A 20,067-nucleotide genomic window follows, 5' to 3' on the forward strand; every position below is an offset into this window, starting at 1 on the left:
TATGGTTTGGCTGGTGTCATCATACAAATATAGAAAGGAGTTAAGGGATCTCTTGCTTTTTATTCTTCCTTTTGCTTTTGATTTATTACAAACATCTGAAAATTCTGCAGAAATGTGAAATCTCAATTAAGGAAAGTGACTGTTTGGAGAAGAGTCTTAACTGCTATACTTTCTGTGTAATTAATTTGAAGCTTGCTTAGAGTGCATATTTGTATCAAATGTGTGGCTAGAAAGTAACATTTAGATGATGAGAATCGTATCTTCCAAGCAACTTCCACAGGCATCAAGCATTTGATCATGGCCTCTTTGTCGGGTTTTGTGCCTTTTACTATTCTGGCATCTTTGTGGTATGTTATTTGTCTGTTCATGTACCGAGTTTTTTATGTGGCAGTCGTTGTTATGTTCTTTTAGCTCTTGTAACAGGTTTAGGCTCCTGCTTTATTTGTTTCTTTTATTTCTGAATAAATAAATTCATTTATCCAGACGCAAAAAGATAAAGAGTTTCCTGCTTTTGATCTGTCCCAGATTCTCTTACTGTATCTTTCTGCAATTAGAGGTAGCTGCTTTAGCTGCTGAAAGATTTTAAATATGCTGCTGACTGCTGGCAATGAAGACTGCCACAAAAAGATAAAGATTTTAAATTTAGAGAATTGATATCTCTTTAGGCCCATTAGACGTTGAATTCTAACATGGTTCTGCTGTTTTGTTAAGCTGAAAACTAATGAAAATACTCCAGTGACAGGGGTAATATCTGCATCTCTAGTCTATATCTGTCGGATATGAAAAAAACTCGCAGGGATTATTTTGGTAGAACTGAAGATAATACTTTTGTACCTATAGAGCTAATCAGAATGCCCTTTACTTCAAAATTATTTTAATTGCTCTAATATCTGACATAAAAAGGTGAATACAACAGAGTCAAAACATGTTTCTGCATTATCATCGCTTTGTTCTGCAATTATGAGCAACTAGCACACCAGTTGGTGGACCTGTCATCTCTATCTGGCATCTGCTATGCAGCCAGTAAGAATAATGAAATGCACCGAATCCCGCTTTCACCTTAAAACTTGCTCTTATGTTATACTTAATCCGGTTGCTCAGCACCTGCTTCCGAAGTTCCACACCAAAATTTTGTGGTATATAAACCAAGCTTGATATCATGTGAACTGATGCTAACCTTTTTTCCCCAGGTTGCTGGCTAAAAGGCTGCATAATCTGAGTAGAGATCAGCTTGTCAAAGAAGTAAAGCTCTATTTCCAAATACTCAAATCTCACACCAATTTTCCGATTTGGGTTGGAAAAATTTGCCAGGAAGGTTAAGTCACCATTGAAATACTCTGGTGAGTCAAAGTAGATGGTGCTGAGAGTAGCACTGGGAGTGTCAAACACAGGGCTTCTTGGTTTAACAACCAAGAATATAATCAGAGTTGTGATACCAAAGAATATGAGAAGAAGACTAAATAAGAGGCAAAAAGCTGCACCAAACCATATAAAAAGGTTGGTGCGACGAGGACGAAGGTGATGGAGTATTGGTGCCTTGGTTGTTGTTGTGATGTCAGGATTTTGTGCAGCTAATTTTGGACTATGTTGTTTTGTTATAGATGACTTAGAGATCATAACTTGATTTAGATGAGCTTGAGAGTCCTGCCTTCCAGGTGGTGGCATAAGTGGTGTTGGTGGTGAAAGGGGTGGAGGAGGTGGAGGCAGCGTAAGTGGTGTTGATGGTGAAAGGGATGGAGAAGGCGGGGGAGGAAGGGAATTCATTTTGAGACTAAAGTGCTTTGGGGAACAACTTCTGAGCTAAGTAATGAGAAAGAAGGTGGGGAGTAAGGAGGTGGTTTGTTTAAATAACTCAGTTAGTGGACTAAAGAATGTGCCTATGAAAAAAAAAAGCTTTTGATAGAGGGGCAGTGGGACCAATGTGTTGTTTTTGAGAGTTGCAAAAGGAAATGCAGGTGGTGGATATAAAGTAGGGAGATTATAGATTTTAGTCTGAATTTGCTTTTTGGCTTTTGAAATTGTGGAGGTTGCTTAATTATGTGTGCTTCTGCAAAAGCCCTTAGTGCTTACTGCAGGAGTTATGAATAATGTACTTACTGAGGCCATTTCCCTCTCAATTAAATAGGGCTCTTTCTTTTATTCTTTAGCTAGCAACTTAATTATGAAGAAAATATTTATAGGAAACATCCAACTCACTGTTTTTTTTTTTTTTTCTGCAGCAACTCAGCAGAAAAAAAATTATATCAATTAAATTCCAGTATGTTAGCTAACACTGGAGGAAGAGAGTCTGGTTTAAAGCCGAAAACAAATTCAGTCCACAAAGTAACATATCGGAATCAATGAGCCCAATAGATACAGTCTATGCATGAGCTTGCTCCAGCCCACAATATGTCATAGGGTTAATCAGTCTGAGTACACGCACGTGTATGTATCTTCACTTCAGAATTCATAGAGTTGATCAATCCGAGTTAAGAGGAAGCATTCAAATACAAAATTAGTTTGAGATAGATTCAAGATTGACAGTATTAAAATTTGAATTCATCTGAAAAATAATTTAATTTTAAATTTGATCTAAATTGATTTGAACTCAAATATTTGAATTAGCTCATATTTAACTTATTTGTGAAAACAAATTTAATCTTTGACTTAAACTTGACTCATTCAATATGAACTCAAATTTGAATTTAAGTATCTTAGATCGAATCTAACCTTAGGAACGATGTTGAGGGAAGTAACGAAGCGACATCCAAATTAATGGCAAAAGGAAGGTACAAACTCTGTTTTGGGTTGTTTTATACATACATTAGAGTCATACCTATAATATCTTGGTTCAATAATCTAACCCACTATTAATATATAGTTTACTCCATTATGACTTTTGTAACCCAAAATACGTTATGAAAGGTGTACATTCACCTCCTATAGAACTCAAAGACTTTGTTAATTTTGATACTATTTATAATATTTTAATCAAATAGTTTGACCTATTATTAAAATATTATCCGCTTTAAATACATAATCCAGCACGGTTTTATTTTAGGGTTTTACAATTTTAAACACGTTTTGATATATTAAAAGTTCACAAACTATTTAGTTAATCTTATCTTATCATCTTTAAATGATGTAGGATATTCATACATCCACAATATCTCACTCATATTTTACTAATATGAAATTTGCTACGACTTTTGTTCAATAATTTAACTCACTGTTAAAATATTATTCATCTTAAACATAATTTATCATAGTTATAATTTTGAGTTTCACAATCTAAAAGACGTTTTAACGATTTAGAAACTCACAAGAGATTTAGTTTAGGTGTTACTTATTCATCCTAAGGCAAGGATAACAAACATATTCCCAAAAGCAACAAGTTACAAGCTGGCACATTTGTCATACTATAGTCATATTATAAGCCTTCAAGGACTAGGAAAACTAACTATGTTTTAATTATTGTTGGAAGATACTGGATTAGGAGGAGTCAACAACCCCTCTCTCTAATTATATGCAAAATTATAAGAAATTATTTTTTTAAAAAAAATAATTTCTTATAATTTACCTACTAACTAGATTGTCTTAGCATGGGTGAAAAATGTCGTCCCAAGGACAAGCCAACTAATAAGACAATTGTGAACCTGAATATTGCCGTTTTCTAGTTTTTGTTCTTGAAAGATAATAGAGATGAATTAATTTTTTATCATAAAATGAAATCTCTTTCCTCTTATTTTTTAAATGTTCCTAATTGGTTAATCATATCATACCTCATATTTTATTCTACTGGTCTGTAGTGCAGACTTTATTTATCTAGTATATAACACAAGGTTCAAGAAGAATTTGTACACGAGACAAAATTAAAATTAGAAGAGCACGTAGGAGCTTATGATCATGTGATCAATAAAAATTAATAGAACTCGGCAGTTGATTGACAGTACAATGGCAGCAGCAGCAATAAAAAAGCATACAGTAGATATTACACACCGGTAAACTTGAAACAGGAAGAAGCCATAGCAGTCTTATCCTTAGTCTTCAAGATACTAAATCTGTTCATGACAATATATGTAAATTAAATATTGAATGAGAATATGATTCATAGGATCAAAAGGAAAAAAAAAAAACGTTAGCATCAGCACATTTTTCATCATTAATTAGTAACACAAGTTTGTAAAGCCAACAGCAAAATGCCATGAAAATATAGTTTTAAGGGGAATACCTTTTCTTCACAATTGGGATGACTTGAGACTAGTTACACTGCTCTATTGCTTCAAAATGCGCAGTCGAGAGAGACGAAAGATACTTTGTAGTGACTTTATCGACATGTCCTGCAAACATGAAAGTGGCATAGACTTCCAATATATGCTGGGTAACTTTCTCCCACTTCTCGTCTTTTATCATACGGTAAATGTTTCTCAACATGAAATGAAACTCAAGAAGCTCAAGGTTTCTCAGATGCTCAATTCCAACTGGAATCTCTTTCAATTGTGGGCATCGTTTAATCATTAAGCTTTCAAGGTTAGGCATTGCACCATTGTCTATCATCATGGATTCTACTCTTTTAAAGTCAACGAGGAACAAAGTTTTCAGTTTTGGAAACCAACCTTCTTTGATATGTAATTGCTCCTCATGGTATGTCTCACACAGCCTAAGCTCCAATAAATTAGGCACGGCTTGAAGGACTCTCATGGGATCATCAGTTAATCCTGACAAATTCAAAACAATTCTGACAATATTTTTAAGTTTAAAGACCCAGTTTGGCAGCTTCTTCATGTTTCCCTTTAAGTAGATGCGCTGAAGACATTTAGGAGGAGAAGCCATGGATTCTATGTCAAGAATTTCTTCTCTACTTGTAGAAGATATTACCAGGCTTTCAAGTTTTTCCATATTCTCAATGCAAGCACACAAATCCTTTTCATTTCCATTTGGCATCTTAATTGCTAACTTTCTCAGATGGCTTAGCTTCCTAAGCTCTTTGAGTACTACAAAGTTGGCATCGACATAACCAAGCTTCTGCAGATCTAGTAAAGAGCCCAACCCCTCGGCTACTTTTACCGTTTTATAATTATAAGAACTGTCGACACCGCATGCCAGTAGATAACGCAATTTTTTAAGATTCTTGATCCCAGCTGGAAGCTCGTTTACAAGAGAACACTTCAAATTTAAGGTCTCTAAGTTGAGAAGCTTACCAATGGACTGGGGAAGTACTTTTACTTTAGTATTTTTCACACTCAAGTAGTGCAAATGGAAGAGGTTTCCTACTCCTTCAGGAAGAGACTCTAGTGGACCATCTTCAAAATCTAACACTTTTATAAGCTCAAAACCAGCAATAAGTGCAGATGGAAAAGACTCTGGCATTTTATCTATATTGAAAAGAAAAACAGAACGAATCTTCGAGTTCTTGATGCTCTCAAGAACGCCATCAGTACTTCCATTTATTGAAATGCGTCGAGTTTTCCAATAGCGACTTGAGCCCTCCCCGTTCACAAGGGTAGAGAATCCCAAATTATCAGTCTTTCTGAGTATAATCTCGTGCATCAGATCATGCACACGGCAAACTCTTGGTCTTCCAACCGAATCTCTCTTTACCACTTGAACCAAGCTTCTGTTAATGAGATCGCTTAAGAATTCTTCAGCTACTTGTTCAGATGTAGAGCTGTTGGAGTACGGAACAAAGCCCTCAGCAATCCACAGCCGAATCAGCCTTGCACAATTAATTGAGTGGCTTTCAGGAAACAAACCAAAGTACAAGAGAGAAGATTTGAGGTGATGAGGTAGACTGTAATAACCTTCCAATAAAACTCTGTTGCAATCTTTAAAATGGGAATCTCTTCCTAACTGTGTGCCCAAGCCATCGCGTAACCTTTTCCATTCTAATGCATCTTTGTTCTTGTTTGAGAGCAGACCACCCGCGGCAACAATTGCTACTGGTAAACCTTCACATTTCCCAAGGATGTCATGAGACAATTTCTCCAACTCTGGGGGACAAGACCCTTGAGGGCCAAAAGCCTTTCTGCGAAAAAGTTCAAACGCCTTATCTGAAGGCAAAGGTTGAAGCGGGCATACATTAACAGAAGGAACTGAATAAGCAACATCCTTGTTCCGCGTCGTGATTATTATCCTGCTGCTTTTGTTGTTATCAATTAGAGCATGCTCTATATCTCCCCAAAATTGAGTTTTCCATACGTCATCAAACACAAGCAAGTAACACTTGTCCTTTAATTGTTCGTTCAGCGTTTCGATCAGATGGCTCTCTTCCATTTCCCGTGTTTCCACCGGAGCAGTCAAAAGATCATTCTTCTTCACACTGTAAAACTGACGAATAATTGCCCTCAAAAGATCATTCTTCATGTATTCTTTCCCAACCGTGATGCGAGCCCGGCAATCAAAATGCTTTTTCACAGTATCATTGTCATAAATTTTTCCGACAAGAGTGGTCTTACCTAGTCCTCCTTCGCCCACCACTGCAAACACTGAGCGGTGGGATGTCCCACTCACCAACGAGCCAATCAATTTGTCTCTAGTAGATTCGATGCCCACAACTTCTTCCTCAGGGATGAAATAGGAGCCAACACGAGAGTCATGAGGTACAATATCTCCTGTCCCACTGCTTGATCTTTGATCTATGGACCTGAAGTTATAAGAGTCTGCTTTTCTCCTTATATCATCAAGTGATAATTTGATATCTTCAATCTCATGGCACACTTTCAGTTTGTTTATGATGCAACACAATTTTTTAAGGAAACGAATGAGACCACTGCCACGAGGAAGTTTTGCCTCCTTCAACATGTACTCATCCAGGACATCTTCAATATGATAAGCCTCTTCCCTCACTTGTTTTACCCAAGTACTTATGACGCCTCCATTTCTTTCTGCTGATTCTTCCTCTGCTGCCCTTTCATCTGCATCCCTGAGGAAAGATCTGATGAACTCCAATTCTCTTTTGATGCTTTCAACTTCTGTCTTTACATTTGTCAACAATTTGATTTCTTGGACAAGCAAGTTACCCAAGTGTTGTAAAGCAAAGCTTACTGCAAACTCTGCCATGACTCACAACCCTTTTCTTGTTCATGCCATCTTAATTCTTAAGGTGTATGCTCATGGATACAATGTTTAATTGTTGTGTTAAGAAACCAGCGGCGTGAATAAAAGTGTGGTTGCTGAGCAATAAAAATGGTAGGGCCCACACGGCTCAACAATTTGCAGGTAAATTATAAGATTTGAAGGATGATAGAGACTCCTTGCAAGACTCTAGAAAAGACCTTCCACCAGCCACTATTATTTCACTTGAATTAGATGAGAATGAAAATAAAAAAATTATGAGCAAAGGAATCTTTGACTTGATTATTGAACTATTAAAATGAGAAAATTTATGGTTTGTTATAAAATTAATGAAATAAATGGCAAAATGATTGACTTGCCAAATGAAAATAATGATTTTATTAAGTCAAACCCACGGCAAAAGGAAGAAAGAAGAAAGAAGAAGCAAGAGGAAAGCAAGGAAGTGTGAAGAAACGTGTTATAAAGATAATGAGATTAAAACAAAAGTAAGAGAAAAGGAGAAGAAGAGTAGAAGCTATTCAAAGAAAAATGCTTTCCCGGATGAAAAGAAGAAGAATGAAGAAAAACAATACACAATTAAATTGAGAGAAAAGTATATGTACAAATGAGAGGAGAGGGCTTTATATAGAAAACCTACTGTCCCCCTTTCTTGACTTTAATGCATGTTTATATTTTTGCGTTCACACTAATTTGTCAATCTTGCCTACATGGTGGAAAATCCACCATATATAACACTCCCCCTTCGATTTCCATCACTTACAGATAATTATATTAACCTTACTAAGGAAAAACTCAGTGAGATAAAAACCAAAGCAAAAGAACATAATTATTAAATGTCCTGTAAGTTGGCGTTAGACGTGCTTAAACTGTCTCATTAAAAACCTTACTAGGAAAACCCAGTGGGACAAAACCTAGTGAAGGGAAAAAGAGTACAGTGCACCTTTTGTCTAATACTTCAAAATTTTGCCTGATAAATGCTCCCCCTAATGAACGCTCCTCCTCTTTGTAGTAGGATTAACTTGGTTGCTTGTTGAGCCGCCGCATACCGATGTTATACACTAACTTCTCAAATGTTGATGTCGGTAGTGTCTTAGTGAACAAATCTGCAAGATTCTCACTAGATCTTATTTGCTTGACATCAATCTTTTACTCTGCTAGAGCTCATGAGTGTAAAAGAACTTCGGTGAGATATGTTTGGTTCTGTTTCCTTTGATGTACCCACCTCTAATTTGGGCTATACATGTTGCATTATCTTCAAATAATATGAAAGGAGTGTTTGCTGTAGAAGGAAGACTGCATGCATTTTGAATATGATGGATGACAGACCATAACCATATACATTCTCGGTTGGCTTCATGGAGAGCTAAAATTTCTGAATGATTTGAAGAAGTTGCAACGAAGGTCTGCTTGGTGGAGCGCCATGATATAACTGTGTCATTATAAGTGAAAATATATCCCGTCTGAGAACGGGTCTTATGGGGGTCAGAAAGATAACCAGCATCTGCATATCCAACCAAACTAGGATTTTTAGGTGATTTGACAGAATAGAATAATCTCAAATCTCTAGTTTCGCATAGATAACGAAGTATATGTTTGATTTCGTTCCAGTGGCGATGAGTTGGTGCAGAACTAAATCGGGCTAATAAATTAATTGCGAAGGATATATCCGGTCTCATGCATTGGGCTAAATATAATAAGGCTCTAATAACATTAAGATATGGTACTTCAGGATCAAGTATCTTTTCATCTTCTTCTTTATGACGAAATGAGTCATTTTTTGGATCAAGAGACCGAACAACCATTGGGGTGCTCAAAGGATAAGCCTTATCCATATTAAAGCGTTTTAATAATTTTTCAATATACGCTGATTGATGGATAAGTATTCTATTTAAATTATGCTCGATCTGCAGGTCGAGACAATATTTTGTTTTTCTCAAATCCTTCATTTCCAATTCTTTTTTCATATATTCAGTAGTTTTTTAGAGTTCTTCAGGAGTCCCAATTAAATTCATGTCATCAACATAAACTGCTATAATAGCAAATCCCGATTCTGACCTTTTGATAAAGACACATGGGCATATAGGGTCATTCACATAGCCCTCTTTTTTCAAATATTCACTGAGGCAATTGTACCACATACGTTCGGATTGTTTTAATCCGTACAATGATCGTTGTAATTTAATTGAGTACATGCCTCTTGAATTGACCTTTTTTGCTTTAGGTAATTTGTATCCTTCAGGAGTTTCATATAAATTTCAGTGTTTAAATTTCCATGCAAATAAGCAGTAACTACGTCCATTAGACACATATCCAGTCCTTTAGAGACTGTTAAACTGATTAAATATCTGAATGTGATTATATCCATCACAGGTGCATATGTTTCATCAAAGTCTATACCGAGCCTTTGGGAAAGCCTTAGGCTACAAGCCTGACTTTATATCTAGCAATTTCATTTTTCTCATTTTTTTCTCACAAATACCCATTTATATCCAACAGGTTATACGTCTTGAGGTGTTGGAATTACAGGCCCAAACACTTGACGTTTTGCTAGAGAAGCTAATTCTGCTTGAATTGTTTATTCCTATTTAGGTCAATCATGTCTTTATTTGCACTCAGCTATAGTACGTGGTTCAAAATCATCATCATTCAGAATTTCAGTAGCTACTGCAAATGAGAATATGTTATCAATTATAAATGTTTCACGATTCTACACCTCTCGTGTATGAACATAATTTAAAGATATTTCAATATTCTCATTTTTCTATTCTTCAGGATTTTGTATCACTTCAGGGGTTTGTGTCACTTTAGGGGTTTGTGTCACTTCAGGGACTTGTGCCACTTTAGGGGCTTGAGTCTCTTCAGGGACTATAACCTCTTCTGGAGGAATATTTGTTTGATTATTTACCTTTCTTTTTCGAGGAATAGTGTCTTTTGATCCAACAGGTCTACCATGCTTCTGGCGTGAGGTAGATGGATCAGTCACGGCTCGAATGGACTGTTCAGTAGTCACATTGATTCTTGCTGGTGCATTAGCAACTGGAACATGTGATCTTGTCACTTTTGCCGTATCTATAAATGCATCAGGCATTTGGTTGGAAATAATTTATAATTGCACTATCCTTTGCACTTCAGTTTCACTTTGGGATGTGCGAGAATCTAAATGAGACATGATAGGTACATACCAAGTAAGTTCATGTCTAACTTCAGGAGGCATTTTCTTTTCCCCTAAAGACGGGAAAGTTGTCTCATCAAATTGACAATCTGTAAATCGTACAGTAAAAAGATCACCTGTTACTGGTTCTAGGTACCTGATAATGGATGATGAATTATATCCAACATATATTCCCAAATGACGTTGGGGTCCCATTTTTGTGCATTAAGGGGACGCAATAAGGACATATACAACATAACCAAATATTATCAAATGAGACACATTAAGTTGGTAACCAAGGACCAATTGTAGGAGAGAATATTGATGATAAGAAGAAGGTCGCAAGCGAATTAACGCTGCAACATGTAATATAGAATGCCCCTATATAGAAGTAGGTAATTGACTTTTTAGTAATAAAGTGTGTGTAATTACCTGGAGTCGTTTGATAAGAGACTCAGCTAATTCATTCTTTGTGTGGACATGCGGGACTGGATGTTCAACCTCAATCCCCATTGACATACAATAATCATCAAATGTTTTGGATGTAAATTCACCAGCATTATCTAGTCGTATTGACTTGATCGAATAATCTGTGAAATATGCCTTTAATTTGATAATTTGTGCTAATAGTTTAGCAAATGCAACATTTCGAGTAGGCAATAAACAAACATGAGACCATCGTGCAGATGCATCAATTAAGACCATAAAATAACGAAATGATCCACTTGGTGGATGAATGGGTCCATATATATCCCCTTGAATCCTTTACAAAAATGATGGGGATTCACCTCCAATTTTGGAGGGAGATGGTCTTATTACTAATTTGTCTTGAGAACAGACAATGCAGAATTATTCATTGGACAATAAAATTTTATGATTCTATAATGTATGTCCATGTGAATTTTCAATAATCCTACGCATCATTGTAGATCCTGGGTGACCTAAACGATCATGTCAAAGCATAAATGTTTTTGGATTAACGAACTTCTAGTTCGATACTGCGTAGGATTCAATTGCCTTTATAATTGTATAATACAATTCAGATGATAAAGTAGACAATTTTTCTAATATAAGCCTTTCTCCGGAGGCATTACTAGTTCTATAGATGAATTCTGCACCATTTTTTCAGTGTTTCGATCAGATGGCTCTCTTCCATTTCCCGTGTTTCCACCGGAGCAGTCAAAAGATCATTCTTCTTCACACTGCAAAACTGACGAATAATTTCCCTCAAAAGATCATTCTTCATGTATTCTTTCCCAACCGTGATGCAAGCCCGACAATCAAAATGCTTCTTCACAGTATCATTGTCATAAATTTTTCCAACAAGAGTGGTCTTACCTAGTCCTCCTTCGCCTACCACTGCAAACACTGAGCGATGGGAAGTTCCATTCACTAACGAGCCAATCAATTGGTCTCTAGTAGATTCGATGCCCACAAGTTCTTCCTCTGGGATGAAATAGGAGACAACACAAGAGTCATGAGGTACAATATCTCCTGTCCCACTGCTTGATCTTTGATCTATGGGGCAAAAGTTATAAGAGTGTACTTTTCCCTTTATATCAGCAAGTGATAATTTGATATCTTCAATCTCATGGCATACTTTCAGTTTGTTTATAATGCAACACAATTTTTTAAGGAAACGAATGAGACCACTGCCACGAGGAAGTTTTGCCTCCTTCAACATGTACTCATCCTGAACATCTTCAATATGATAAGCCTCTTCCCTCACTTGTTTTACCCAAGTACTTATGACGCCTCCATTTCTTTCTGTTGATTCTTCCTCTACTGCCCTTCCATCTGCATTCCTGAGGAAAGATCTGATGAACTCCAATTCTCTTTTGATGCTTCCAAATTCTTTCTTTACATTTGTCAACAAGTTGATTTCTTGGACAAGCAAGTTACCCAAGTGTTGTATAGCAAAGCTTACTGCAGACTCTGCCATGACTCACAACCCTTATCTTGTTCATGCCATCTTAATTCTTATGTATGATCATGGATACAATGTTTAATTGTTGTGGTAAGAAACCAGTAGGGTGAGTAAAAGTGTGGTTGTTGAGCAGTAAAAATGATAGGGTCCACACGGCTCAACAATTTGCAGGTAAATTATAAGGGAATAGGATTATTTCCCATTAATTTTTTAAGCCATTTTAAAACCTAAATTTACGGAAGATGAAAACTTTTTTTTAACCAAAAACCAAACTATTTTTTAAATTTTTAATTAAAGACAGGGATAAAATTATTATTTTAATTATAAATTTTAAAATTTTATTATTTTTCTGTTTAAATTTTAAAAATTATTTTAAAATTTAAAAAGTTTAAAATTCACTTTGATAATAAGTCTTTTGCCTTTTATTGTTTGGTCTTGTGTTACAATAATTTATGCACTCGAATTCAGAGAAATTGTACGGCCTCTCACTAACGCCAAACCGCTCAGCTTTTTAATGCTCCAGTCTTGCATTCCTCCCTCAGATCCATATAACTAATTTAACTAACGCCAGAGGACTTCTTCCCATCCCAGCCGACTTTTAGACCATATTCAAACACTTTATCCACTTATAAGGTTTTAAAAAATTTAAATATCTATTTATCAGTTAATTTTAATTAATTATAAGAATAAAATTATTATTTTATTATTATTATTAAAATAAATAAAATTACATCTTATTTTTTTTGTTAATTTAAAAAATAGATATTTTTTTTATAAATTTGAAAAGTTATATTTTTTCTTTAAGATTTGATTTTTTCAAATCCAATGATCACTCTATAAAGGTCATCAATCAACTTTCCCACCACCTTCCTCTTTGGTGATTTCTTATGTGGAAGCCACCGAAAAGTTGATTGAAATAGTCGATGATGTCATATAGATTTGTACAAAGTCCAACCATCTGCACATCAATTAAACAAAGCATAGACATGTGAGTCATCCGATCGAAGCATAGACATGTGATTTATACTTGTAAAACCACAATGGAAAATTCAACTTTCAAATCTATACTTTGTGAATTTAGTTAGTTCGAATTCACCCTTTAAACTTGGAAGAGAGAAAGTATTATTTTCTATATTATGTGTTTTTGATGGTTGGAAGCAAAGCATCTATGCCTTTGAGGCTTGTGGGTTTGATTGTTTCTTTCTATCAATTAATGAAAGAATCACCTTAATTGCTTCTCATTTCTCCTTGTGCTTTTCCTTCAAATCACTCTTGGATTTGCTTCTACCCATTTCTTAACTTAAGCCAACAAAATAAATTTTTAATTGATTAGAGAAATAATTAAAATTATTTATTATTTATGGTTGATGGTTAAAAAGGGTATTATGGTAAATTTGAAAATGATCATTGAACTTTTCAAAGTAAAATTGTGACATAAAGTCTATAGGTATGAAAATTAGAATTGATTATTGACTTTTGGATTGGGTTGGGAGTTAATAATAAAACTGGGAATATATTTTTATTAAAAATATTAAATAAACACAATTAAGATTATTTATTTTGTTTTATTTTAGAAATAAGATGATTAGTTGAATAATTTTAATAGGAAAATAAGATTGATACTAAAAGTTCAATCTTTTCAATTGCAATTGAAAAAACAACTAAATTCAATCTATTTAGGAAAATATTCTTCATCAAGTAATCAACTCACCAATTATAAGAATATTTATTAAGGTGGTGTTTGTTCTTGTATTTTAAAAAGATATTCGGGAAAGCTGGATCCTGTAATTTTCAATTTATATTTTTGTTGATGCAAAAAATTAAATAAACATATATTTTCTAATTAGTAATAAATAAATAAAAAAGGGGCAATAAAAGATTAAACGAATATAAATAGATCGTGGGGAATGGAATATTAGATTTAAAAATATATGACATTCAAGTTGACAAGAATATATTGAAGAGCAGAATCTCATTTAGTATTCTGAGATTACAAGCCACTCATTAAAAAAATATTCCTTCTCATCTTGACCGTTCAAATTTAAGATAAACATGACGCTCCACTCTTTAATTCCTATTTCTTGTTATAGTATCAACTAAGTAGTATATTCTTATTATATGCACAAGGTTGAAGAAACATAGAAGAGTCTTTCATTTCACATTGTTGCCTACTCTAAGCTTTACAATAATGGCTTCTTCTTGTAATATCTTTTTTAGGGATCTAATTTTCTTTCTTTTTATCGAAGGAAGAAAATTTTCAATTTTGTTTCTAATGAGATAAATATAATAATATAATGTGAAGTTAAGAGAACAGGGGATCAAGCATTGATAAAAAAAAAATGTTTTTAATATGTTGTGGAGTGAATGGGTAGATTTCATATGAGGAAACACAAATAGATTTGAATGCGAAGTTAAGATTTGCATTTTCTACATATTTTTATCCGTCCCTTAAGTTTTTAATTGTATAGGTTTTGGTTCTCATGATTTGTTTTCGATTTGATGAATCGATGCTTCCTCTTGCTTCCATTCGACGAATCAGAGGGAAGAGACAATTGCGCTGTCATTGACCACCGAAAGAGAGGTCAACAACAATGTAAAATCAATCAAAATCAAGCTGAATCTCTCGCTCAATTTTGGTGTAGTTTTTGCTTTGAAAAACCATTAAAGAGGGAAAGATTAACAATCGTTCAAGTCTTAGAGAGTGAGGTGGTCAAAGACAAAAGAACATGATATCAGGAAAAGGATAACAAACCAAAAAATGTATGGGGGGTTAAAGAAATTTCATAAAATTTTGGGGCTAATTGAAGAATTTGATTTTGAAGGAAAATGTCATTTTTAAAACTTGAAAAATATGAGTTTAGAGAGAAAATTATCAGTTTTTTAAACTTAAAAGATAAATAAGATAAAATTATATATATTTTTATAATATTATTAAAATAATAATTTTATCTTTATATTTAACTAAAAATTTTAATAAAAATTTAAAAACAATAAATTTTTAAATTTTTAAAACTTTATCATAAGAGTTGGGGATTGATCTAATCCTGAAGTGGAAAAAAGTCTTTTGCCTTTTATTTTTTGGTCCTGTGTTGCAATAATTTATGCACTTGAATTCAGAGAAATTGTACGGCCTCTCACTAACGCCAAACCGCTCAGCTTTTTAATGCTTCAGTCTTGCATTCCTCCCTCAATCCCATATAACTAATTTAATTAACGCCAAGGGACTCATTCCCATCCAAGTTTTTAGACCATTTTCAAACACCTTATCCACCTATAGGATTTTGAAAAATGTAAATACCAATTCATCATTCAATTTTTGTTAAACATTTTTGTTAATTATAAGAGTAAAATTATTATTTTATCATTAATATTAAAATAAATAAAATTATATCTCATTTTTTTCTTTTAATTTAAAAAACAAATAATTTTCTTTATTTAAAAGTTTGAAAAGTTATATTTTTCCCTTAAGGTCATCAGCCGGTTTTCCCACCAGCTTCCTCCTTTGTGATTTTCAATGTGGAAACCATTGAAAAGTCGACTGAAATAGTCGATGATGTCGCATAGATTTGTGCAAAGTCCGACCATTTGTGCGTCAATCAAATGAGCCATAGACATGTGAGTCATCCGATCGAAACATAAATAACTGGACTTTGCACAAATCTGTGTGATGTCACTAGCCATTTTGATTGGCTTTTTGATGGTTTCCACAATGGAAAACCACCAGGGAGGAGGGTGGTGGGAAGGCCAATTGACGACCTTCTCGAAGTAATTGTTGGAACAAAGAAAAATCAAACCCTAGGGGAAAAAATGTAACTTTTTAAACTTTTTGGTGAAGAAAAATTGTTATTTTTTAATTTAAAGGGGTAAAATGAGATATAATTTTATTTGTTTTAATACAAATTATAAAATAACGGTTTCACCCTTATAACTAACTGAAAAACAACGGAAGTTAACTGATTGATGGATATTTGAGTTTTTAAAATCTTGTGAGTGAGTGTTTGGGAACAAACTAAAACTTGGGTGGGAATAAGCCTTTTGGCCTTTAATTAATTTAACTCCACTAGATAATTTCAACTCAAAAATAGGTATTTAAGTTTTGAAATTTTATACATGAGAGTTTGAGAATCTTGGTAGGGATAAGTCTTTTTGGCCATAAAAAAATTATGAGCGACCAAGGCTTGAACTTGATTATTGAACTATTAGAATGAGAAAGTTTATAGTACCTCTGTAACATTGTTGACATGTCACCATGAATCAATGATCAAATATATGCACATTCATGTTCATAGAAAAAAACTAACCAAATCCAGGGAAACATGGTAAAACAAGAGACTTGTTTTTGATTGGCAGAGATGTCATTCTCTCACTTCTTCCACTTCCAATGGAAGTAGCCACCAATAAAGCCCATTGGAAGTGAGCAATACAATACAAGAGAAAGAAAAGAGTTCACAAGAGAGAAAATTGGTCAAGCATATAATAAAATTCAAGAGAGAAAATGCCAAATCAAATGTATTTTACAACCTTAAAATTTAATAAGAAGAAAACCTAATAATAAAGAAACAATACAAAGGCCTAACCAAGGCCAAGCCCACTAATGGCTACACCTGGACCAAGATATTGCCATCAACTAACGGGGAGAATCCAATCCAATCCAATCCAACAACAAAAAATTTCTAAAGCCTGCCTACTGACCTTTTTCAATTTCTTAACAAGGGAGGGATGAATCTACTCTACTAATGAAAAAAAAACTAATTTCACTGGATACATTTGGTTTGGTTTTCAAGTTGGACAGAAGATATAAAATGAATTTGGCGGCTTTTAGATGATAATTTAAGGGGAATATGTTTTCTTCTCAAATGGGATGACTTCATCAACATATCGCTCAACTATCAGCAGGAGAAGCTGCTATGGACTCCAAATCAAGAACTGCTTCGCTGCCTGTAGACTCAACCCAAAGAGATTGAAGTTTCTCCAAGCTTCTACAGACCCGATAAGGACCCAAACCCCTTGGGTACTTTTTCCAGTATATAACGCAATTTTTTAAAGATTCTTCATCTCAACAGGAATCTCAGTGACAAGAGAACGCTTCAAATTCGAGGTCTCTAAGTTGATAAGCGGTTAACAATGGACTTGCCAAGTACTTTTACATTTGTAAGAGAAAAGGTTTCCCACTCCTTTCCTTTTGGGAGATAACTGTATGGAAGCATCTGCAAAAGACCATTAATGCTACTGTTACAAGGTTTATGCAGAAGGCCGTTCATGCGGCTGTCACACAAGATCACAAATATGGATCACAAATTTTATATTAAAATAACATATAGTTATATAACAATAATATATTATTAAAAATACAGCGATTCATCACAATTTTTGCAGACGTAATACAACAATAAAGTAATATGAACCAACCGGAAAATGGAAACCTTTTCCTTGCTCATTTTTGCCCATGTTTGTCCCACTCCATCACCAAATTGTCAAGAAAATAACAGGAATGTCGCTAATCAAATTGAAACAAGTGCCCCGTCGTGGAACACGAGGCCTTGAAGGGCCAACTTCTCGATATGAAAGCCCCAAAAGGAATTGAGTTCACACCACTTTCACTTATTTTTATAAATAATGACAAAAGAAGGATCTCGGTGCATTTGAAAAGTTGATTGATAACAATATTTTATTTGGTTAGTTGGATAATTTGACAGTAAAAGTCTAAATGAAACGACACCTGTGATATGATATGAGTGATGCCCAATTTTTACTCTTAGCTTTCGAATAATTGAAGTCTGTGGAGTGGATGATTATAGATAGATATCTAAAGATTATCAGTTCACTGTTAAGTGAAAAAACAATATAAAATAATATATTGTTTAAATTTAGGTTTTTTCAAATTTAGGTTTAAATGACTCGCCTTAAATTTATTTTAGCCTTAAAAAATAATATATTGCATTTTCTTGCAACTCCTAAAACGAGAATCTCATCCTTATCCTTCAACTTACATTATCTTTTAACTTACTCAATAAAAAGAATTAAAGATAAATATACAAATTTATAATAGGCTGAGAATCTCAGCCTTATCCTTTTAACTTACCCTAAAACATAGTTTTTTTTTGTTTTGTTTAAAATATAAAATAAAAACCCTAAAAGACATGTCACATGTCATGATTAGATTTCACAAAATTTGATATAATTTATTAATCTAATATAATATAATACACAAAAATCAAATTAAGATTATAATTTTCAATAAAAAAAATCATTTGAGTCTGATTTGAATTAATCTCAAAAAAATTAAATTATATTCGGATTGACATAAAACTAACTTAAATAGCTTGAATTAACCCAAAACTTGGTAGCACTATTACTAAATTATTATAATTATCATTGACAACACTACAATTGAAAATTGACACCCCAGTTAACCTAATGTAGTTGAAACATTTGTTTGCATTAAAAATTGATTATTTGTTCAAATTGGTAATCTACTATTGAAGTATTATTATTATTATAATAATTTCAAATACGATTTGAATATTTATTTTTTACTATTTTCTTTTAATGATGATTCAAAAGATAATGATTTTAATTTGAATGAAATCAAAGAGGATATTACTTATACTAATACAAACAAAAAAGATTTTCAATAAAGACAATGTTTTATCATTCCGCTGTATTAGAATTTTTCTGATTAAAACTTAATTTTAGTTTTTTTATTAGCTCAATTATGATAATTACTTTAAATTAACCTTTAAATGGTTTGTCCTTAAAATATTGTATAAGTTAGTTGGATGTCTATTTGAAAAAATTAGTCTTAGGCCTTTCGACAGAAATTTATAATCTTCTACTAAAAACATTCATTCTAATATAATAACTCTTTTTGACAAACTTATAAAAAACTATTTAAAATTTATTTGTTTTCTTAGTTGGTGTGTTATAAATACTACTAATTTGAACTTATTATGTTTAGTGTGTCATATTCATATACTTGTTAATAATTTTAATAATTATGAAAGTAATATTCATCATATGAATTGTAAATTAAATTTCTTAAATATTTGATAGGTTGTTAATCTCGTTAATTATTAATAGCATTATTTTGAAGTTGAAAACTTATTTGAGTTCTTAATTATGATATTTTGTTTTTTTTTTATTCTTACAATTGATCATATAAAGAGATAATAAATAAACTATTAATATTAACTTGAAATACAACAATTTTATATTGACAGAATGTCGTTTCATGTAAAAATATTTTTTCATATGTTTTTTTTTTTTTTTGTAAGAATTGTGTTATTCTATAACATATTACAAAGTATATTATTTCGTAATAAATCATATCTTTACATGTTGTGTTTTGACACAACTTCGTTATATAGTTTAGATTAATTCAAGTAGGGTCAAGCAACCCGAAAATAGTTAGGTTCAATTTAGGGTTGAAAATTTCTGACACGATTCTATTTCAAGTCTGGTTAGGGTTTAAGGTCTTCAATTTGAAACATGAACTGGCATGATAGAATATAATCTAATAATACAAACTATTAGGTCTAGTTATGATCTTCACATCTTTTCCTACCACACCTCCTCTTCTTTTGTCTTCAACTTTTTGGAATTAGTTGGTTGCATTTCTCTTATTCTACTGTCGCGACTCCACCTCCTCTTACTTTTGTTTCGATATCAAACCCCTTTGAAATATTAGATAACTCTCTGATATTTCTCTTGACTCTAAGTTGAACACTTTCATTTGGAGTAGAGCCAAACACATTCGCCTTTAACTCTCTGGCTATACTGACCCCGAGTATGTTCAAGTCAATCTCAAACTTTATAGTTGTCGAGCAAGTTGATCACAAGCAACCATTTTGTTAGGTTCATTGATCCCGAGTCGAAGCTCAAGCTTACCTTTATAAAATGAGCTAAAACTAATTCAAGCTATATTTGGCTTGAATTG

The 20,067-nt window shown here is 33.3% G+C and overlaps 2 protein-coding genes and 1 long non-coding RNA gene across 3 annotated transcripts; all 3 read right to left on the reverse strand.

Annotated features, from left to right (window-relative positions):
- Window positions 1–857: 857 nt before the first annotated feature.
- On the reverse strand, window positions 858–2,159 carry LOC123223997 (uncharacterized protein At1g08160). Its single transcript, XM_044647482.1, has one exon. The coding sequence runs from the start codon at window positions 1,762–1,764 to the stop codon at window positions 940–942; it is 825 nt and encodes a 274-aa protein (XP_044503417.1). The 5' UTR covers window positions 1,765–2,159; the 3' UTR covers window positions 858–939.
- Window positions 2,160–3,870: 1,711 nt separating this feature from the next.
- LOC123193793 (disease resistance protein RPM1-like) lies at window positions 3,871–7,579 on the reverse strand. Its single transcript, XM_044606868.1, has 2 exons — window positions 4,211–7,579; window positions 3,871–4,040 (listed from the first exon to the last, which is right to left on the reverse strand). The coding sequence occupies exon 1, from the start codon at window positions 7,036–7,038 to the stop codon at window positions 4,240–4,242; it is 2,799 nt and encodes a 932-aa protein (XP_044462803.1). The 5' UTR covers window positions 7,039–7,579; the 3' UTR covers window positions 3,871–4,040; window positions 4,211–4,239.
- A 9,013-nt stretch (window positions 7,580–16,592) lies between these two features.
- LOC123195856 lies at window positions 16,593–17,760 on the reverse strand. The gene is made up of 2 exons (XR_006497533.1): window positions 17,541–17,760; window positions 16,593–17,338 (listed from the first exon to the last, which is right to left on the reverse strand). It is a non-coding gene; the product is annotated as an uncharacterized LOC123195856 (long non-coding RNA).
- Window positions 17,761–20,067: the final 2,307 nt, after the last annotated feature.

Source organism: Mangifera indica, chromosome 1 (genome assembly GCF_011075055.1).
Source record: "Mangifera indica cultivar Alphonso chromosome 1, CATAS_Mindica_2.1, whole genome shotgun sequence".
NCBI classification, from domain to species: Eukaryota; Viridiplantae; Streptophyta; class Magnoliopsida; order Sapindales; family Anacardiaceae; genus Mangifera; species Mangifera indica.

Bases quoted from the DNA above. Each gene is read 5' to 3' on its own strand.
- LOC123223997 (XM_044647482.1), bottom strand. From the start codon at position 1,764: ATGAATTCCCTTCCTCCCCCGCCTTCTCCATCCCTTTCACCATCAACA.
- LOC123193793 (XM_044606868.1), bottom strand. From the start codon at position 7,038: ATGGCAGAGTTTGCAGTAAGCTTTGCTTTACAACACTTGGGTAACTTG.